The sequence below is a fragment of the Pipistrellus kuhlii genome, unplaced genomic scaffold (assembly GCF_014108245.1).
Source record: "Pipistrellus kuhlii isolate mPipKuh1 unplaced genomic scaffold, mPipKuh1.p scaffold_m20_p_6, whole genome shotgun sequence".
NCBI lineage: Eukaryota > Metazoa > Chordata > Mammalia > Chiroptera > Vespertilionidae > Pipistrellus > Pipistrellus kuhlii.
The window spans coordinates 58,449,699-58,470,759 of NW_023425562.1; the positions used below are offsets into that span (position 1 = coordinate 58,449,699).

At 43.4% G+C, this 21,061-nt stretch overlaps 1 protein-coding gene and 1 pseudogene across 2 annotated transcripts; one reads left to right on the forward strand and one right to left on the reverse strand.

Moving 5' to 3' along the window:
• The first annotated feature begins 261 nt into the window (after window positions 1-261).
• On the forward strand, window positions 262-16,366 carry LOC118707523 (prion protein). 2 transcript variants are annotated; one of them, XM_036417932.2, is made up of 4 exons: window positions 262-371; window positions 3,539-3,637; window positions 14,020-14,280; window positions 14,314-16,366. In XM_036417932.2, the coding sequence occupies exons 3-4, from the start codon at window positions 14,034-14,036 to the stop codon at window positions 14,820-14,822; spliced, it is 756 nt and encodes a 251-aa protein (XP_036273825.1). In that variant the 5' UTR covers window positions 262-371; window positions 3,539-3,637; window positions 14,020-14,033; the 3' UTR covers window positions 14,823-16,366. The 2 variants fall into 2 exon arrangements, with proteins under 2 accessions (XP_036273825.1, XP_036273824.1); XM_036417931.2 differs by having other exon boundaries at window positions 263-371; window positions 14,020-16,366.
• A 3,839-nt stretch (window positions 16,367-20,205) lies between these two features.
• On the reverse strand, window positions 20,206-20,999 carry LOC118708436 (annotated as a pseudogene).
• Window positions 21,000-21,061: the final 62 nt, after the last annotated feature.

Sequence of the window (21,061 nt, forward strand, 5' to 3'; positions counted from 1 at the left end):
CGTTATGTAACGGGGGAGTTGGAACTTTGGGCCGAATTCCCCTTTAAATGTGATTTTTTTTATTTTATTTTTTTTTTATCGTCCATGAGCAACATCTGGCTGTGATGACACCGGGAGAGGTGTCAGCAGGCATACGTGTTTAAACGCATCTCGACTCGTTTTTTCCCCGGTGACTCAGACGCGCCGGCAGAACGAACGGCATCATTTCGGGAACCGGGCGGCGGCCCCGGTGCGCCCGCGTGCGAGCGAGCCGCGCGGTGATTGGCCGCCGCCGCCCGCCCCGCCCCCCGCGCGGCGTCCCCGGCCCGCGCCGCCCGCCCAGCGCCAGACACTGACAGCCGGCGCCGCGGCCGCTTCTCCCTCCGAGGCAGGTAACAGCGCGGCTTCCTCTGCGCTCCCGGCGGGGGCCGGGGTCTGGGGCCCGGGGCCGGGGGCCGGGGCCTGAGGACGGGGGACTCGGACCGCTGCGGACCCGGGAGTGGGAACCCGGCCCCCGAGGCCGACCCTGACGCGGGGAGGGTCGGGGCGGCGCGGGCGCGTCCGGCCTGCTGGGCGCGCGGTGGTGGGTGTTGGTGACGCAGCGTGTTGTGCCTTTCTGGGTCGGACAGCCCTTCGCTTCGGGATGGGGTGGGGTGGGGGGGCGCTAGCCAGGTCCCCCCGCGGGGATGGAGGTGGCACCGAGGTGTCTGACCGCTACCCCCATCACCCTTCCCCCCATACACACATACACACGCACTCACACGCGTGTCCACGGCGGCAGCGGGATGGCGAGTCGCGGGCCTCGAGGGGCTGCGGGTCCGGGAAAGTGGGGGCACCCATCACCGCGCGCTAACGTGGCCGGGGAGCCCGAGGCTCCCGGGACCCTGGGCGGGGAGAACCCGGAGAGGCGCAGGGTTCCTGGGGGCTCCGGCCTGCGCGCCACCCGATGGTGGGCAGAGGCCGGGTGCGAGCTGGGCGCCCCTGGGCCAGGCGCCGCCCGCCCTTCCCGATGCCCAGGGGCACGCAGCGTGGAGGAGGGGGGCTCCTGGGGAACCCCTGCCGCCGCCGAGCTCCTCCCGCGAGGCGCCGGGCCCAGCCATCCCCCGGCCCCGGGCGGCCCCCGGGGAGACAGGCGGCTGCCGGTAGGGCTCTGGCCGCCCGGGACCGCCGGGACCGCCTCGGACCCCGGAGGGGCGGGGTCTCGGGCGGCCCCCCGCGCCCCTATGATGGCACAGCCGCAGCCTTCGCTTTTCACTTTCTCTCCTGCTCCTCTGGAAGGAGGGGACGCCACCATTTGGAGGGGCTCCGAGGAAAAGGTTGGGGGGAGAGGGGGATTGGGCCCAGCGGCTCCCTCGCGGAGCCATCCTCCTCCATCTGTGCTGGAGGTACCTCCACGTTTGTGTATTAAATAATGGGGAGAAATCTGGCATCACTGCCCCTTTTGTGTTGTTGTTTTCCATTTACTCTTTGTGGAAGCTGTAGCAGATTTTTTTTTTTAGATTTTTTTTTTTTTTTTGCATCGTAAGCCCACCGCCATCACATCCACCCTCACCATCTCAAAGCCACTGCTGTTTTTCATTTCCTCTTCTCCAGCTTCGTACTGAGCAGAATGCAGCTTCACCCCCTGATCATGCTTACCCTCCCTGCACGCAGAGCATCACGGTTTAATACGCAGTTCTCCCAAGCTGAGCATTTGAGATGTTGCCCTTTCTTGGAAAACAAAACAAAACAAACAAACAAACAAAAACTCCAGGTAGCGTAGGATTAACGATTTTTACAAATCAAATTATCAGGAAATGTAGGAACAGAAGATTGAATTAAAATGTCAGACTTCTGGAAAAATTAACGACTCGCTCAAATTTGAAGGGGGATAAAAGCAGTGAAAAGAAACAGTTTTGCCTACACAAACACCGAGGGGCTCTTATAATAAAACAAGAACTAACTGGAAAGTGAAATAAAGCAGAGCTAGGATGTGATTTACGTGTTATTTGTACCTGACGCAAGTTTTTACTACTCGTGAAAGGAAAATGTCAAGATTTTAACAGATAAATAGTGAAACGATGAATCATTTACAGAATAAGACACAAAGTAAAGCAAGTCTGGGTTTTTATTTTATATATTAACAGCAACCCCTGAAATTTGCATATTCTAGTTATCTGGGGAGGTGGCAGGGCTCTGAGGTTGGAAAGATAGTTCTGCAAGGACCTTCAGGACTGGGCCAGTTACCTAATTTCCTCATCCTTCTTTTGTCCATTCATAAAATAGAGGAAAGGATACCTACTTCCAGAGTCTGTTAAAGATTTACTTTAACTTTCTATGTAAAGCAGACCCACTGGTATATAGACATTTATTTTCTTAGTCACACACCCCACTGGGGACATTCTGAATCAGTATGTTAAACTTTTTGTAAAGCAATCGGGTCATCCATTAAGAAGTTAAAAGCCATGACCCAGAAATCCCATTCCAAGGAATGTACTTGGCAATGGAAAGCCAAACAAGAAAATAACAAGCACATATTTGGGGCAGAATTATACCAAATTAGAACAAAATGGGAAACAATCTAAATGTATAACAGCAGCCGAAACCAATTTGGCTCAGCGGATAGAGCTTTGTTGGTCCCGGGTTCGATTCCTGTCAAGGGCATGTACCTTGGTTGCCGGCACATCCGCAGTAGGAAGCATGCAGGAGGTAGCTGATTGGTGTCTCTCTCTAATCGATGTTTCTAATTCTCTATCCTTCTCCCTCCCTTTCTGTAAAATATCAATAAAATTTTTTTAAAAATGTGTAACAGCAGAGCAGTAGCTAAGAAATCATGGCATATTAACAGAAAGGAACTTATGTAATCATCGAAAGTCGTAATTTAGAGCCGTTGGTACTTGGGAAGAAACTGACAGGTTCAAGTGCAGGTTACTCATAATGGATGCATATGTGCAAAATCTGAAAGGAAAAGCGAAAACAAGAACTTTTTAGTAATTATAGGTGATTTAATTTTGTTGATGTTTTGCTTTTCTAAATAATTTTTTAAATGAAATAGACTTTGCTTTTTACATGTGAAAGAATGAGCTCAGTGTCATGTTTGCTTTTTTAGCTGACCTCATTTCTCTTATTAGATATTTTCCCTTTCTTTTCTGGAATACACTGAGTGGCCAGATTATTATGACCTCTGAACGCATAATTGGCCACTCAGCATATATCCTATATAATAAAAGGCTAATATGTAAATTGTCTCCTTCACCAGGAGTTTGACCAGCAGTCAGGCCGCCAACTGCCCATGTCCCCCTGCCATGCTGGCTGGACCCTAACCCATGTTCCAGGATTAATTCATACACCAGACTGACTATCTATATATACACACACACACACACACACACACACAACACACACGCACACATACACACTGCTGAGTAGCCAGATTATTATGCGTTCAGAGATCATAATAATCTGGATACTCAGTGTAGATTTATTGATGATTTGGAAATTTATATATTAAGCTTTTCTTTTAAGGGATCATATTTTAGATTTATTTATCAATTCCAGTTTTTTTCTTTTTGTTTTTAAGGTCTTGTGAATATGTTTGAAAACTGAACAATTTCAGCCAAGCCGAAGAAGCATTGTCTTCCTGGAGGCACAGATCCAATTTAGCTGAGCTACAACAGATGTATGTACCCTGTGGAATGTCTTTGGTCTTATGATGGTTGAAAGTCCCCAGTTGTCTCAGAATATAGGGTGTGGAAAGGCTGTGATCACAAGCTCCCGCTCTGGAGACTTGTATATGTACCTCACACCTACTGCATCATCCTTTCTTGTAAAATCAACTTGATTTTGCAGAGAAAAGGCCATAGTTTTCTCTAGAATCATGCTGAATTATATAAGGCAGCAACCATTTAAAAATAATAATAATAATCTTCTGGTTACAAGTCAAAAACTTATTTTGAAGAAATTGTGATAATCTTCTGATTACAAGTCAGAAAACTTATTTTGAAGAAATTGTGAAGTCATTAGAAAGAGGGCCACAAAAGTAACTTGTCTGGGGCTAAAGAACTAGATGAAAGTAGATAATGGGACTGCAGATTGGTGCAGCCCATGGAAAACAGTATAGAATTTTCTCAAAAAAAAAAAAAATTATAGTGCTGTGAAGGCCTGGGGAGTGAGGGGGACAGGGGGAGAGGGGGTTAGTGGGAGGTGGTGGGGGGGGGAAGAAGAGGGACATCTGTAATACTTTGAACAATAAAGATAAACTTTAAAAAACTGAAAATATAAAAATAAAACAATAACGTAAACATTTCTGCACCAAATTAACTATGAAGGTGACTATCAACAACTGATGAAAAGTTTTGAGGGGAAAGTTTTGCTAAGCTGTAGTTTTAATTTACCCATCCCATTCTCCCTTTTCGAATCTGATTTCCTCTTCCAAGATAACTATATCAGCCGTGAACTGCCGTGTATTAAACATTCAGAGCATGCCTATATCTAATGAGGTGACGGCTACAGCATTACAAAGTCATCCTTGAGTAAATAGTGTGTGCAGCAATTCCTACAGTGGGGGAATTTTTTTTCTCAATTTGTTCTGGTTTTCTTTTTACTTCTGGTTTTCTACTTACTACTGCCATTTTATTGTGTGATCACATCAAGGGAGGTGTGCCCTTTTATGAAGAGCATTATAATGTTAAGTGTTGGGCTTCTGAGGACCTAGCTACGAAGCCTGGCTAGGAGTGCAATTCCCAGGGAAGTTTTATTATAAAAAGCCCCAAATCCCATCACTAGAAACTCCCTGGCTGCTGGCCTGGAATAGGCTCCAGCAATGTTGCTTTTTAAAAGCTGTTGAAGTAATTCTGAGATAGATCAGGTTGGGGTCCTTTGCCCTGTTCAATCCAGAACTGGGCTTCAGAGTAGTGAAAAGCCCAAAATACTTTGCAAAATTTGGTATAGCTTGTATCAGATTCTGTAAAGGGCAATGACCTCAAAAAAATTAAAATACAGTAGTCCCCTTTTATCCATGGTTTTACTTCCTGCAGTTTGAGTTACCCATGGTAAACCTCAGTTTGAAAATATTACATGGAAAAATCCCAGAAATAAGCAAGTCATGAGTTTTAAATTGAACACAGGTCTGAGTACCTCACTTCATCGGTCACTTAGGCATTGTATCATCTCACATCATGAAGGGTGAAATATATATTTTTTGTTGTTAATCCTCACCCGAGGATTTTGTTTTTCCCCCATTGATTTTTAGAGAGTAGAAGGGAAAGGGAGAGAAAGAGAGAGAAAAGCATCAGTGTGAGAGAGACATGTACCCTGACCAGCACTGGGGATCGAGTCTGCACCCAAGGTACATGCCCTTGACTGGAATCAAGCCCTGGACCCTTCTGTTCTCTGGCTGATGCTGTAACCACTGAGTCAAACCGGCTAGGGCAAGGATGTTATTTATATAACTTCTATTACAGTATATTGTTATAATCGTTCTGTTTTATTATCAGCTGTTATTGGTCTCTTAGTGTGCCTATTTTATAAATCAAACTTACCATAGAGATAAGCATACTATATAGAAAAAAAATAGTATATATAAGTTTCAGTACTATCCATAGTTTCAGGCATCCACTAGGAGTCTTAGAATGAATTCCCCACAGGGAAGGAGGGACTACTGTATGACATGAGTTCTACTTAGTAGCTCAGGAAATTTCCGCAGGGTGGGGAATGGTGGGGACACTGTTTGGTGCCACTTCCCAATTTAACTAAGTTTCACGTTGTAACATGTTGTGAGTATCAGAAATTTGGCCCCTGGCGTACAACCAGTAGGCACGTTCCTACGGCTCTGACTCCTTGTACACACAGGAATTGGATGACTGGGGTAATCTATGGATTTTTTTTTTTTTAACCTTCTGTAGTTCCATTGCTCTGCCATTCTGCTCATGTGCCAATGCCTTGTGATCTTATTTAGTGTAGCTTTGCAATGCATTCTAACACCTGGCAGGCTAAATGTGCCCTAGATTTTTTTTCTGTTCAATAGTTTCAGTTTCTTCAGTCTTCTTAATTTTGAATATCATTTCCTCATGTTCTTTGAAATCCCCTTTGAATTCTGACTAAAACTATGTTAATTTTCTGGATTATTTTGAAATGAAGTGGTATTTTTCAGTATTGGTTTTCCCAACCAAAAACTTCATGTCTTTCTCTTTTTTCTAGTCTTCCTTTGTCTTCAATTAAAATTTTATCACATTCCTCATAAAAGTACTTAATTTATTTTATATATAGCCATTATGGGTGGATTGTTTTTTCCATACTAAATCTTCTAACTTAATTCCAATTAATTTGGGGACTCTTTTGTTATATATTGATTTCAAAAACTGCCACCCTAATAGGCTCACTTGTGTATTATGAGAAGTTTTGGGTTGATTTTCCAGGTAGAAAATCACGCCTGGTTAAAACTTCTATAACAACAGTGATTGCTTGCATTTTTATCTTGTTCACTACATTAATGAGAATGCTTTTTCTTTTTAATTAAGATAAGGTGTGGGCTGTATGTCATTATAGTGATTCTTAATGATGGAAAGGTACTACCTTCTAGTTCTGTAGAAACTATTTTAACAACTTCAACTTAAAAAATCAGGAATGAATGTTGATTTTAATTAAAAACTTTTCAACATTTGCAGATAATCTTTTTTTCCCCCTCTTAACCTATTAATAGATTTTCTGGTTTTGAACCATCCTTATATTCCTTAAATAAACCTTATTGGTCACAGTATATCCTTCTTTTACTAAAATGTTGAAATCAGTTTAGTGGTATTTTCTTTTAGGTTTTGTCACCCATGTTGTGGGAGCTGGGTAACTGAGAGCGAGATCCACCGAAATACTGGGGTTTGAATCTTGACCTTTATCCCTTTGGCTTCATTATTGATCAATTCATGTTTTCTATTAACATTGCTTCTCAGTTGAAGATGCCCAAATGCTTATCTCTACTAAGTTCCAGATTCTTTTAACAATTGCCCCAATTCATACTTCCACTTGAGCATCTCATAGATGGAGCAGAATTAATGTGTTCCAACTAAAATTCTTAGTTTTCTCTCCCAAACATGGCCCTCCACCAGTTTCCTCTAATTTATTGCCACCATGGGCCTGGACAAAAAAACACAAACTTAGTTAACTCTCACTTCTTCATCCACTCTATCAGCAAGTCTTAACTGGTTCAAAATGTGTCTCATTTACGTGTAGTTCCTCAGCAATCTGGTCACCATCCCGGGCCACACTGCCATCTTCCTTAATTTTTCCTACCTGGTCTCACCATTTCCTTGCTTGCTCCCTAAATTTTCTTTACGCAACAATCAGGGTAATCTTTTAAAAAACAGCCCTATGTTACTCTTCTAAGGCCCTTTAATGGTTCCCCACTGCATTCAAAATGAAATGGAAATTTTCTCTATGGCGTATCCACTCCAGTCCCATCAGCTCCAGATGCACCTCCTTTTTGGTCCTTAAACCCACTAAGCTAAATATTTTACGCACCATTCTGTCCTCAGCTCCTTGCACAGTGCTAGTACTTTAGAATATTCTTATAAGACATATTTATTGAAAGAATCAATAAGTAATCATATTTGCCGGGACTGGTTTGGCTCAATGGATATAGCGTCAGCTTGGGGACTGAAAGGTCCTGGGTTCGATTCCAGTCAAGGGCATGTACCTTGGTTGTGGGCACATCCCCAGTGGGGGTGTGTGCAAGAGGCAGCTGATAGATGACTCTCTCTCGTTGATGTTTCTAACTCTCTATCTCTCTCCCTTCCTCTCTGTACAAAATCAATAAAATATATTTTAAAAAAAACCAAAAAAAAAAAAATAATAAGTAATCATATTTAATTTTTGACATTTTTCCTCCATTTTTTCTATGATTATTGATCAATTCAAGTTTTCTATTTCTCTTAAAACTGGCACATACTACTTATTCCATAAATACTTATTGAATGAGTTAATTCTAAAGTCGATATTTGTAAATTATTTTTTAATAGAAAGGCAATTCATCTGACAGATTTTTTTAAATATATTTAGATTGATTTTACAGAGGAAGGCAAAAAGAGAGAGAAACATCAATGATGAGAGTCATTAATAGGCTGCCTCCTGCACACCCCTCACTGGGGATGGAGCCCACAACATGGGCATGTACCCTGACCAGGAATCGAACTGTGACCTCCTGATTCATAGGTTGAAACTCAACCACTGAGTGACACTGGCCAGGCCACACATAGTCATTCTCATATGCCTGCCCTCTCTTTTTTTTTTTCTTTTCTTTTGGCTGAGATATATATATTGTCTAATTTTATCTGATTCTTAATTTTTTTAACATCTTGTTATACTCTTTGGTTTTCCATCTTCTGTAAATTATCATTTTATATATTTAGTCCATTTTTCTATTGGAATTTCTGTCCCTTATTACTGTGAATGAATTCCTTATTGGTTCTAGAAATAAATTCTCTGTTGGTTTTAAATACTGTTGATATTTATATGCAATTTTGTATTCCATAACCTTGCTGAGATCTTGTGTGTATCTCATTACCTCTGTTGAATCTGGTGGATTTTCTATGTATATGATTACATTAATTGCAAATAATGACGCTGGAGTTTTTTGGGTTGTTTTTGCATTTCTTAACACTAATTACTTCTTTGTCTTTGCATGTGTCCTAAGATAATGGACATCCTTGTCTTATTTCCAATTTAAAGTGAATATACTCAGAGGTTACCCATTATGTTTGCTGTTTTTGTTACATAACCTTTATCAAGTTAGGTGAGTTCCCTCCTATTCCTACTCTGCTGAGTAGAAATTTTCTTAGTGATAAATAGGTATTGACTTTTATCAAATACTTATTGTCTTAAATGTACCAGAGGCTTGGGCCACAACCTTCACAGAGAGTATCTTGGATGATTAGTGTCATAGCACAGCCAAGGATTCAGAAACCTAGTCTTTGTTCCCAGTAAGTTCACTAGCCAACTCTTGACCTTTCTGTATCTTGGTGGTCTAATATGTAGACTAAGAGGTTTGGGTTAAATACTATAAGATCTTTCTTATTTTATCACAAATAGAGATTCTTCAAGGTCTTATGTAACTTTTGAGTCCCTTTTATCCTTAGAAATGGTTCTCTACTTGAAAATGTAGTTGTTATTTTTAATGCTTTTCATAATTAAATGTTACTTTCGTTCTCAACTGATTTTAAAATGATCTAGTCTTAATATATTCAACTAGAGGCCCAGTGCACGAATTCGTGCACCAGTGGGGTCTCTTGGCTGGGCCTGCAGGATCAGGCTGAAACCCGCTCTTCGATATCCCCTGAGGGGTCCTGGATTGTGTGAGGGTGCAGGCCAAGTCAAGGGTTCCCATCAGTGCACAATCAGGGCTGGAGAGGGACATATGAGGTTGGTCAGCCAGGGAGGGACTATGGGAGGGCTCCAGGGTGTGTCCATCCCATCTCACTTAGTCCCAATTAGGCAGATCTCAGCAGCAAGCTAAAATGAGCAGAGTGTCTGCCGCCTGGTGGTCAGTGCACATCATAGCAACCTGTTGACCAGTCAACTATCTGCCCCTTGATGGTCAATGCACATCTTAGCAAGTAGTTGAGAGGCCTTAGCATATCATTAGCATATTACACTTTAATTGGTTGAACGGACAACCGGACACTTAGCATATTAGGCTTTTATTATATAGTATGAATGATTCAATAATGTGACCATAATAACATACTGAATATTCTACTCAACTTTACTCAGCATCCAATTTTAAAGTACTAATCAGCAACACATGCCATGTCTCTGGTGCCCTATTGCCTTTATCTCCATCCAGTCCATGGTCATTCTTCTACTCTAGACTCACCAAACTGCTATCTCTTGTCCCATGTAGCTTGATGACAGCATTGCCAAAGCCACGCCCTTCAGTAATCTCCCTCCAGACCTGCTCTGTCTTCTGCATTCTGTCCACATAACTGCCCAATCCAGAAACCTCAATTCTTCCAGTCTCTCACTTTCCACATCAAACACTAAGCTCTCCAGAAGCTTCCATCTAAGTGGAACCATCCATTACCCTGCACTCCTTGGCCAAGGCCATCATCTTCTTCTATCTCAGTCATTGAGTCATTGCAGTACCCTTCTAACTACCCTGTTTCCCCGAAAATAAGACTGTGTCTTATATTAATTTTTGCTCCCAAAGATGCGCTAGGTCTTATTTTCAGGGGATGTCTTATTTTTCCATCAAGAAGAATATGGTACACATTTATTGTTAAATGAAAATAAAGGAAATTTATTACCTGTATACAGTACGGTAGCACGGTTGTTGTCAACACAAACCAGACAAACTGAATCCTACAGTATCAAGAATTTACTCATTTATTCAATGACAATCATGTCATCATCTTCTGGAGCATCATCATAACAATCCAATTCCTGAATTTCCTGGTGAATTTCTTGTGACTCCATTTCTTTCAGAATCAGTGGACCAAATCTCTCATGTTTAGCCTGGGGGGAGGGGGGACCTTATTTTGGGGGGATGCCTTATATTTTACTCAGAAGGAAACCTGTAAGTAGGTCTTATTTTCAGAGGATGTCTTATTTTCGGGGAAACACAGTAGTTTCTGTGTGTGCGCGCGCACACACACACACACACACACACACACAGAATCTCCATTTTATTCTCCACAATGTTCTTTCTAAAAGAAAACCCCTTGCCGAAATCGGTTTGGCTCAGTGGTAGAGCGTCCGTCTGCGGACTGAAAGGTCCCGGGTTCGATTCCGGTCAAGGGCATGTACGTTGGCTGCGGGCACGGAGGCGGCTGGTCGATGTTTCTCTCTCATCGAAGTTACTAGCTCTCTATTTCTCTCCCTTCCTCTCTGTAAAAAGAAAAAGAAAACCCCAAACTCTTTTGTGGTTCCCCACTGCCTTCAGGATCAAGTCCAGACTACTTGACTTGCCTTGTAATTGGGCTGACTGTATAACCTAGCATTCGAACTGGGACACTCTTGAGAATGAAAAGGGCTCTGTTAATATTAGTGCAGGAACAACAGGTGTAAACTCTCCCAGGCAAGTCAGGATGCTGCTCACCTTGAGCTAGGAGGCCCTTTGTTACCTGACCTCTGCCTCCCTCTCCACTGCATATTGAAGCTTCACTTCCATGAAACCCTGTCATCTCCAGACCTGCCTGTCTTCTCTCTCACCACCTGTCTCCACTCTGAATGCTTTGTGGCCCCATCCACCTCCTGCATCTGGCTCCCTCTCTGTGCCTCCTTTACGATGTGATGTCATCACCTGCTTATCTGTGTAGTTGAGCTTACAGAGCTGCAACTCTTACAACCTTGAACAAGGCATGATCAACACTAGACTGTGCTACTCCCCTTGCAGTCTACTCTGCCTCCCTTCTCAATAATTTCAAGTGACATCTCCACCTAGTCAGAGTCTGCCATGGTGGCTGGTACATGAACTAAATGGTTATTTAACTGAGTTGAAGATGCTAGACAGTTGGCCATTGCAAAAAGAATATGTTTTGTAAATTTATAAATATGGTTTACTGTAGGTAGCAATTTAATTTTTAGCTTAGCTTGTATGCCTTATCATAGATGTTTTCACATTCATTAATTCATTCAGCATTTATTTTGTATGTCTTTGAGTTGGACATGACATCTAGGCACTAGGGATATTGCTGTGCACAAAACTCCTGTCCTGGAGAAGATGAACAATAACAAACAGTAAATAATAGATGTTGAGTAGCATTGCTGCCTTGGAGAAAAGTGAAGCAGAGTGAGAGAGATGACAGGGTGCTGACTTATGTAGGGTGGCGTGGACACCATGTTGAGGTGCCATCATAGCAAAACCAGAGCCATAAGAGGAACTGGAGGAAGAAGCTTCCAGGCCCTAGGAGCAGCAGGTACAAATGTCCCAGGATACGAAAGTATTGCCAGCTATGAGAAAGTGGAAAGGTTGTGTGGGGCCTGCCTGGCATGGTCAGGATTTGGGTTTTATCCTGAGTACAAAGGCGTAGCTGGTGTGACCTGAATATGAAAAGGCTCTCGGGCCACAGAGTGGAGAACACACAATGGGAACCTGGGCAGAAGGGGGGAGCTGGTTGGAGGCTGTAAAGACTCTGGCCAGAAGAGATGGAAAAGACTTCAACTAGGATGGTAGTGTTGGAAAGTGTGACAGGTTTCAGGAATTAGGATTTGTTTTCAAGATAGACTAATAAGATTTGCTGATAGAGTCAGTGTGTGCTCTGAGAAAGAGAGAGTTTAAGAATAGCTCTAGGGTGTTGTCTGAGTTTGGCTCATGGGAATGAATGACATAGTTGTTGACATTGACACAAAACTCCTGTTGGTTGGGCATTATTGACTGAGGGTGATAATCCCCTAGTTTAGTTCCCCGAGGTATTTGTGCAGAAGGACAGACAGCATGAAGGCCTGGGGCCTGGTGCATGAGCAAATGGAGAGCAGATCATGTGCCAGAATCCTTCCCCTCAGATCCTTACCCAAGTGCCTCCAAAAATCCTACATTGGCAGGATCTAAGAGTTTAACTTGGCTCATAACTTTCCAGACTTACTTTTGTTTATTTTTGACTTCCAAAATATTTAATATTTTAATGATAGTAAAAACATAAACAGGATGTAATTCATTTATTTGTTTCATCCTTCTTCTCTGAAGATTATGAAAAATCATTTTCTAGTCTTTGATGCCACTTTTATTTGAAGATAAACGGTGCTGGAGAGAAGAGTAACAAAAGCATTACAGCATATGCCACTTTTGGTTTTATGGTACCTAATATTAAAGAGCATATGGTTTGACGTGAGATACAGTAGAAACTGCTTAATAATCATTCTACTGTATGCTTTAGAGCTCTGCCCATGGACCTGATAAATGAAATCTTTTGTCTGAAAGGAGATTTTTTAAATTTGATGAATTTACATTCTCCAAAGGGGCATAAATTATCACCCAAGATATTTGGGTTGTCTCTTAAGCCCTTTTATATAAGACATGTTTCTCTTGAACCAAAAATTAGAAGAAAATAGGTCACTCATAAACCATTACCTGCTGAACTAAACTTATTCAGCCAGTGAGTGATTGCATATCTTGTGAGCACAGCCTTCTTTACCCCACTTTCAGCAGCTCCATCTTCTGTCCATGTATAGAGAGAAAGATGAATTTACAAGTGGGCTTGTTTCCTGTTTCAAAAAATAAAAAGTTTTCCTTTAAGGAAATTCTTGTTGGCATTTATATGTTCAGGGGATATTAATTCCTGCACTTAACAAGTATCTATTGTGTGCCTGCTCTGTGCCAGGCACTGCCCTGGCCCCAGAGAAAATAGCAGCAAACAAGAGATTTCGTTCCTGCTTATATTCCTAACAGGGGAGAAAAGGCAGAAACCAACTGCGTTTCACCACAGTAGCACCCACCTGGGGGCTTCCTAATGAGACATTGGACTCACAAGACTTCTATAGGGGCCGCACCAGGGTTGTACAGTGGTCTACTCAGCAGCCCGGGACTTGCCTCCACCCCCAGACCCCAAAGTGACTGCTCAGGTTTACGGGCATGAGACCCATATTAGTGGATAACAGGGTCTCCTTGGCATAGAAGCCCCAGGCCCCACAGGAGCCAATGTCCCTTATAACAGACCAATGGGCACAGCTTCCAGGGTCCCCACAAGGATGTGCCAGGTGCAAGGACCACTGCTCAAAAGCCCAAACGGATGGCAACCCCACCAGGTGTTCAGAGGTTTTCCCAGTCCGGTTGCATTTCTATTATAAATCAGAGATGATTTTTTTCATAAACAATGTGGCTGACACTCCACCTTTATCACATTTCCCAGAAACAGCCGAAATGATCTTAAGGTCAGAATTGAATTGTCCCTGGAAGGAGAAAGTATTGTGTTAACCCTTTACTTACAGTTAGTTTTGTCAGAGGTGCTTTGAAGGTGTACAGAGAGTGAAGAGCATGTGCCGGAGGTGCTGATGTCACTGCTGTGCAGTCATTTGTTAGGCAGCAAATATTAGTGCTCTTAACAGGCCTAATACTCTGACACCCTCTTCATTTTGCAGATAAGTAAGTCATCATGGTGAAAAGCCTTGTAGGCGGCTGGATCCTGCTTCTCTTTGTGGCCACATGGAGTGACGTGGGCCTCTGCAAGAAGCGACCAAAGCCTGGAGGATGGAATACCGGGGGAAGCCGGTACCCAGGGCAGGGAAGTCCTGGAGGCAACCGCTACCCACCCCAGGGCGGTGGAGGCTGGGGTCAGCCCCAGGGCGGTGGAGGCTGGGGTCAGCCCCATGGTGGCGGGTGGGGTCAGCCCCATGGTGGTGGAGGAGGTTGGGGACAGCCCCATGGTGGTGGAGGAGGCTGGGGACAGCCCCATGGTGGTGGCAGCCACAATCAGTGGAACAAGCCAAATAAGCCAAAAACCAACATGAAGCATGTGGCGGGAGCTGCCGCGGCCGGGGCAGTGGTGGGGGGCCTGGGTGGCTACATGCTGGGAAGTGCCATGAGCAGGCCCGCCATGCATTTTGGCAATGAGTATGAGGACCGTTACTATCGTGAAAACATGAACCGTTTCCCCGAGCAAGTGTACTACAAGCCCGTGAATCAGTACAGCAACCAGAACAACTTCGTGCGTGACTGCGTCAACATCACAGTCAAGCAGCACACGGTCACCACCACCACCAAGGGGGAGAATTTCACCGAGACAGACGTCAAGATCATGGAGCGTGTGGTGGAGGAGATGTGCACCACCCAGTACCAGAAAGAGTACCAGGCAGCTTACCAAAGAGGGTCGAGCGTGGTCCTCTTCTCCTCCCCTCCTGTGATCCTCCTCATCTCTTTCCTCATTTTCCTAATAGTGGGGTGAGGGCAGCTTTTTGTTTGCGGGGGGAAAAGGTGTCTACCTGCGGCCCTTTAGTGGTGGTGTCTCGTTCTTGCTTCTCTCTTTGTCACCCGTAATCTAATACCCTTGGCATTGATGGCACAGGGAAATGTAGAGCAGGCCTGGCACGCTATGTTTTCAAGCCCCTTTTGATGGAGTCCCTCATGGGCTAGTGTCAGTGCCAGGCTGGTGAAAGTGTGATAGCAAATAATCATTCCGTGATCTGGGCTTATTTTTTGCCTAGTGCAACACTGAGGCTAACATATTCTAAAAACAGTCCCTGAATACTTTTGCCTAGATTCCTCCAGCTCCTTGCCCCACTACAGCTCAGCACACTAATGCCCTGTCTTAGTTACCAGTATTCTTTTGTAGCAGTTTGGACACATTTTCTCATTCATTTTAAGCATACCTGACTGCATTTGCCTGTTTAAATAGTATTTCTGCCGAATTTGGAAGGATACTCATTGAAGAAACAGGACTGGAAATTCTTAGCTCTTGGGCCCAGGCTCAGCCCTGTGTCTGCAGAGAACTGTGACATTCTTTTGCATTTCACAATATAGGCTACACAGCAGCTATTGCATCAAGAGTAAATATTCGTGCAACATTAGACTTCTGGGCAAAGGACATTTCATAGGAAATGATCATAACTAACATGATACGAAAGGCTTCTGGGACTAAAAAATACAAAATTTGGGAGTGGTGTCTTTGGAGGGTACCTACATGTGGCATTCCATTAGCAACATCAACTAGATAATTAAGGCAGTTAAGAATAGATTACTTTCTGGACACTAAGTAAGAACAAATCTCTTTGTTCATTTACCTGGAAATAGGAATGATTTTGACATTGGGTGAAGCCAGGAGATATTAATATAGAGAAAACTGTAGCTGTAAAAACACCATTATCACAGAAGATGATGTAATGAAGAAAATGATAAAGTGTACAAAGAAATGCTTGTGTTTCTTCATTGTTGTCTCATAGTTGTCAAAAACCAGAATTAGGTTGAATCCTTCATCTCTGTAATTGGCTTTTGAGTTGAAAAATAAGGAATACACAAAGAAATAAATCTTAGGTTAGAGATGACAGAAATATGATCTATTCTGAGTAGAAAAAGAAGTTCTGTTTCTGTTATTTAAGTAAGGTAAAATTATTCCCTGGATCATTCAATATTATTGCCTAGCAGATCTATATTACTATTCTGCAATGTTATTGGCTTACTATGCGGGTATTCTATGTAATATATATATGTGAATATATATTGCATATAAGAAATTTTTGTTAGATCACTTAACATCTGAAGTATCTAATGCATTACCTGTTTTGTAAGGTACTAAATATGTGGGAAACCCTTTGCGTGGTCCTTAGGCTTACCATGTGCACTGAATAGTTTTGTATAAGGATCCAAAGTGGTCTTTGAAATATGCATGTACTTTATATTTTCTATATTTGTAACTTTGCATGTACTTGATTTGTTGTAAAAAATTTATAAATGTTTAATATCTGACTATAATTAAACAGGAGCTGAAATGAGCCTCTTCTTTGGAGTTCACAGTTATAATCATTAGGGTGTGGCCCACCTGCTGCCGGGGCCCTTTCTCCCTAATGGTCCTGACAGATCTGCCCCTTTCCTCCCCACTTCCCCTCTCTAAAAACTAACAATAAGCAAACAAAGTCATTATCTCAAATGTTGTATTGGGCAAAGATATCAATTTCAGTTACTCTAATCCTTAACACCTTTATTGACCCCATGACTTTAGAAAACTTACAGGACCCCATTTTCATTGCCTTTCTTGCTGATTATACCATCTTCTACAGAGTGGGTGGCTTAAACAACAGGTTTATTTTCTCACCATTGTGGAGGTTGGAAGTATGAGATCAAGGTGTCTGCGGGATTGGTGTCTTCTGAGGCCTCTCTCCTGGGCTTGTGGATGGCCATTTTCTTCCCTGTGTCTTCACATGATCTTCCCTCTGTCTCTATGTCCTAATCTTACCTAATAATAGACAAACATGTAAATTGACTGTACCTCTGATATACCCACAGCCAATCAGAGTGAGTATGCAAACTAACCCAACAAAGATGGCGGATTGGTTTGGATTGCAGGCACTATTGGCCAGGAGGGGCGGGCGGCCTGCTATGAGGCAGTGGGGGGTTGCAGCAGAGGGAGCTACAGGAGTAGTGCGAGGACTTGCTGGCTCCCAGGCAGCTGGGAGTGAAGCTAGGGGAAGAAAGGCCTATTATTGCATGCATATCATGCAATGGACCTCTAGTCTTTTTGTAAGAACATCACCCATCATAGTGGCTTAAGGTCCATCCTAACAGCCCATTTTAACTTTAACTCATTAAAGGTCCTATTTCCAAATAGTCCTTTTGAGGTATTGGGAACATAGGAATTGTGTGGGAACACAATTCAGCCCATAATACCATCTTTCCAGGAATGGTGTGCCAGTGCCACTCTCAACCAAGTTCAAAGGTATTACCAAAACTGTGAATGCCTTGTGGAGGCCCCATATTCACACACTGACAGGATTCTCCTAATAAAAATGTCATCTGGATTATTGTGTCCTCAACAGACTGGACTATTGCCCATCATCACTCCAATTAGGATTGTCAAAGGTGCCTACTCAGTGCCCATTGTAGAGCAAACAGAAATGCTTCATTCTGGATCCAGCAACTGAAATCGAGCCATCACCCCCATGCCTGGCACAAAATGAAGAGTTTCATGAGCAAATTTGTTTATTTTGGCTCCTACAAAGGAAGATCTAAAACCCTAAGCCAGATAATGTGCCTCCTACACACAATACTCTGCAAACACACCTGGCATTTGAGTTACACTGATTGAGTTCATTAACATAAAACTGAGTGTTAGCTGTAACTCCATGGGTGCTATAGAACGCTGGCAAGATCCTATCACGCTGCCAAATTCCGAATGCTAGGCATGCCTATCGCCCTACTCAGTAGCTGCCCACATGGAATGTGTCCACTCAGGTTTCTCTATGGCCCTGGTTCACCTTCCCAAGGTGCCAACTCTAACATATAGGGAGAGCCTCACAGATCCCAGGCCCTCCACAAGACATCCAGTCTCCATGCCCATGGTAGAGACACAGACTAGAGAACCCAATGAAGAAGGAGATTTCTTTTTCTAGCTAATGCCTGTTTCCCCCGTTCTCTTGCATGTCTCTGAATCTCCTTTTATTCCGCCCTCTGAAGAATGAAGAAAAGAATGATAAATAGTTTCATGCTCAGGCAAGTCCAGATCCCCTTCACACCCCCATAAAGTCTGTCAGAGATCATTCTTAGCCTTGAGGATTTTAGGAGCAAGATTTTTCTTTTTCTTTTTTCTTCTTTTTTTTTTTATTTCTAATATTCTTTGTATTTTTATTTTGACAACATCAAGGTGGATATGTTTAAAGTATATATTTTAAATTTAAACATTATCAAGGTAAATTTAGTTACATAAAAGACATCCATTTTAATTGTAAATTTTGACCAATTTTTACAAAGGCACAAATAACCAATGTCACCACCATTCTAATTAAGATATAGCATATTTCCAAAGGAGCAAGATTTTTCTCTCCCACCCATAGAAGAGGCCCATTGTGACTCTGCTACACATCTAATACCCACCAGCTTTAGCTGCTACCTTCCCCAGAACATGCTAGGAAATGATCTCCATGAATACATCAGGACGGCTGTTCGGCTCTGTTCATCCAAGTTATAGAAAATGTCCACAGAAAACCACCATCCTACCTTTGGCATAATCACATGATGAATAACTAAACAGAAACAATGTCTTATTCAGTATCTCCTAGTGTGTGATAAAACCACAACATCAAATGGAAGAGCATATGTGTCCTTCAGGGTGAAGAGTGTAGACTACACAACAGTATTCAACCATAATGAGGCTGGATGAAATTCTGATCCATGCTTCAACACGGATGGACGTTACAAATGTGATGCGGAATGAAATAAACCAGACACAATGAGGTAAATATTATATGATTCACTTTAAATGAAATACTCAGGTTGGGTAAACCCAGACAGAAAGTAGATTCATGGTTGCCAGAAGTTGGAGAGAGGTATGGGAACAACAATCGGCTGCTAATGGAGATGGGGTTTCTTTCTGGTGTGGTAAAGATATTTTGTAATCAATGAACAACTTTATGAATATGCTAATATCACTGAACTGTAAACTTTGAAATGGTGAATCTCATGGCATGTGAATTATATCTCAGTGAAGCTTTTTTTTTTTTAAAGTGTAGAACTACCTACCTAATAATAGAAATGATGAGAGAGTAGGGGGAGGTTTAGGTATTGTTTGGGATTTAATTTGTTATATGAACACTTCTGCCCACTTGTTTTTGTCACAGGTGTTCCTGGGAAATGTTCATAAGCACTAATAGCCTCAGGTCAACCGTGTTTGTAAACATTTGGCCCAAAGGTGTTCCTGGGCACACAGTCCATGGAAGCTGAAAAATGTAATGTGACACTCTTGGCCTTTAAAAAGGAGACCACAGCAATACTACTTAACCACAGACTCCTTGAGTTTAAAACCTGCTAGCCTGTTCTGTGATATGTAATACTAGAAGATCAAATGGTATCAAGAGCTGATGGAACTTTAGGTGAACAGACACGTTACCCATATGTGGCAGAAATTCAGCCCCCTTCACTCACATTAAATACCAAGGGTTCTTCAACAAAAGCTATGTGTCTTTGATGAATGGGTGAATGAATGTCCTGACAAATTGCTTTGTGACAAGTTTAGTGATTACCGTTTCTACTAGATTACAAATTGCTCATCATACAGACTAGCTCAACAACTCTCATCCCCCTGGTGGAAACTTGACCCCTTGCCCAAAGAAGGCATTTCTCCTAATTTCTCAGTCTGTCCAGCAGAGGTAGCCCCAGCTGTTCCTTCCCCATCTCACAGCCAAGTTATGCAGACTGGTAAGAACACACCCTTGCCTGCTATGAGCTAAGTCTTTGGCAAGTCTGGGGAGTGTAAATACCAGGCCTTGAAAAATGGAGACCTTCATTTGAGCCTCAGCATCTGAACTGCCCATATTACATCTCTCTCTGTCTTACCTTGACCTGCTTGCCCTGTTCAGAGACCTTGCTGGATCCTTTGAGAACTGGATGCCCTATCTGAATCACACATGTGCTGTTTTGGCTTTCCCTCCATTGGTTCTCCTTCCATCTGGTTTCCCCTCGAGTGTGAATACCTGATCCTCCCTCCCGCCTCACACCTGTGTGTCACTTCCACTTGGGGTCAGGAGCTCAGAGAAACTGGGATAGGGAGCAGATCTGAGTAGCTGTGCTGCCAATACAGATAGGTTTAGCACTAGATACCTAGTGATTTGGGCTAGGAAGAGTCAGTGATGATGGGGGCTGGTGGGTAAAGGAAGAGCCAGGGACTCAAAGGCTCTTTGGTTGCCTTCTCGGGCTTCTTCATCCAGTAAGCCCGTCCCGCACTGGGTGGGGTTGTCTCGCAACAGCATGATGAGCTCGTTTAATGTGTCCAGCTCAGCTATGGCATCCTGGAAGACCTGTTTGGCTAAGGGGCAGGCCCACTCCGGTGCATGCTGGGATCTTGTAACATGAAGAAGATGAGGACCAGGCCAGTCCCATTGGGTGCATTGGCTGCCTGTGCTCTTTGCTGATTTCAACAACTTCCTTGTAGGCCACCTCAGAAGCTTTGACTACATGTTTTTCTTCTCCCCAGAAGCTTCCTCTGCCAAGAAGTGGTGATGATGGCCTCTCATTTTGAGGTAACATACCTGGAAATCATTGCACTTCTTGAGGAGGCGCTTGTCCTCATTGCACACTGTTTCCCGCTCCTTCTCAGTCCTCTCGAAGTAAGCATTACCTTTCTCCACCTTCTTTGCATTCCCATCGGCCATGGTTTTCAGTTCAATGCTGCGGATGATCCTCCAGGAAGATCGCCTGGCACCAACCACATTGTTATAGGCCTTAGGTTCCCATCTTCCTGGAGAGTTTCATTGAGCTCTGTCACTGCCTTCATGGAGGAGGCCTTGTTGCAGCGCTCCGACTGCTTGGCCAGCCAGCCCGCTGCAGCTGCTGCTCCAGGTCCTGTTGTCGCCAGCTCCTGGCTGGGCCTCGCCTCACATCCCACCCCACTTGCTGGCTCGCTCTCGGCCCCTGCCAGTCCCCGCTCGGGTGGCGGGTGGCTCCCCCACCGCCCTCTCCTCTCACTGGCTAGGCCCTCAG

Coding starts and splice junctions, on each gene's coding strand:
- LOC118707523 (XM_036417931.2), top strand. CDS start 14,034: ATGGTGAAAAGCCTTGTAGGCGGCTGGATCCTGCTTCTCTTTGTGGCC.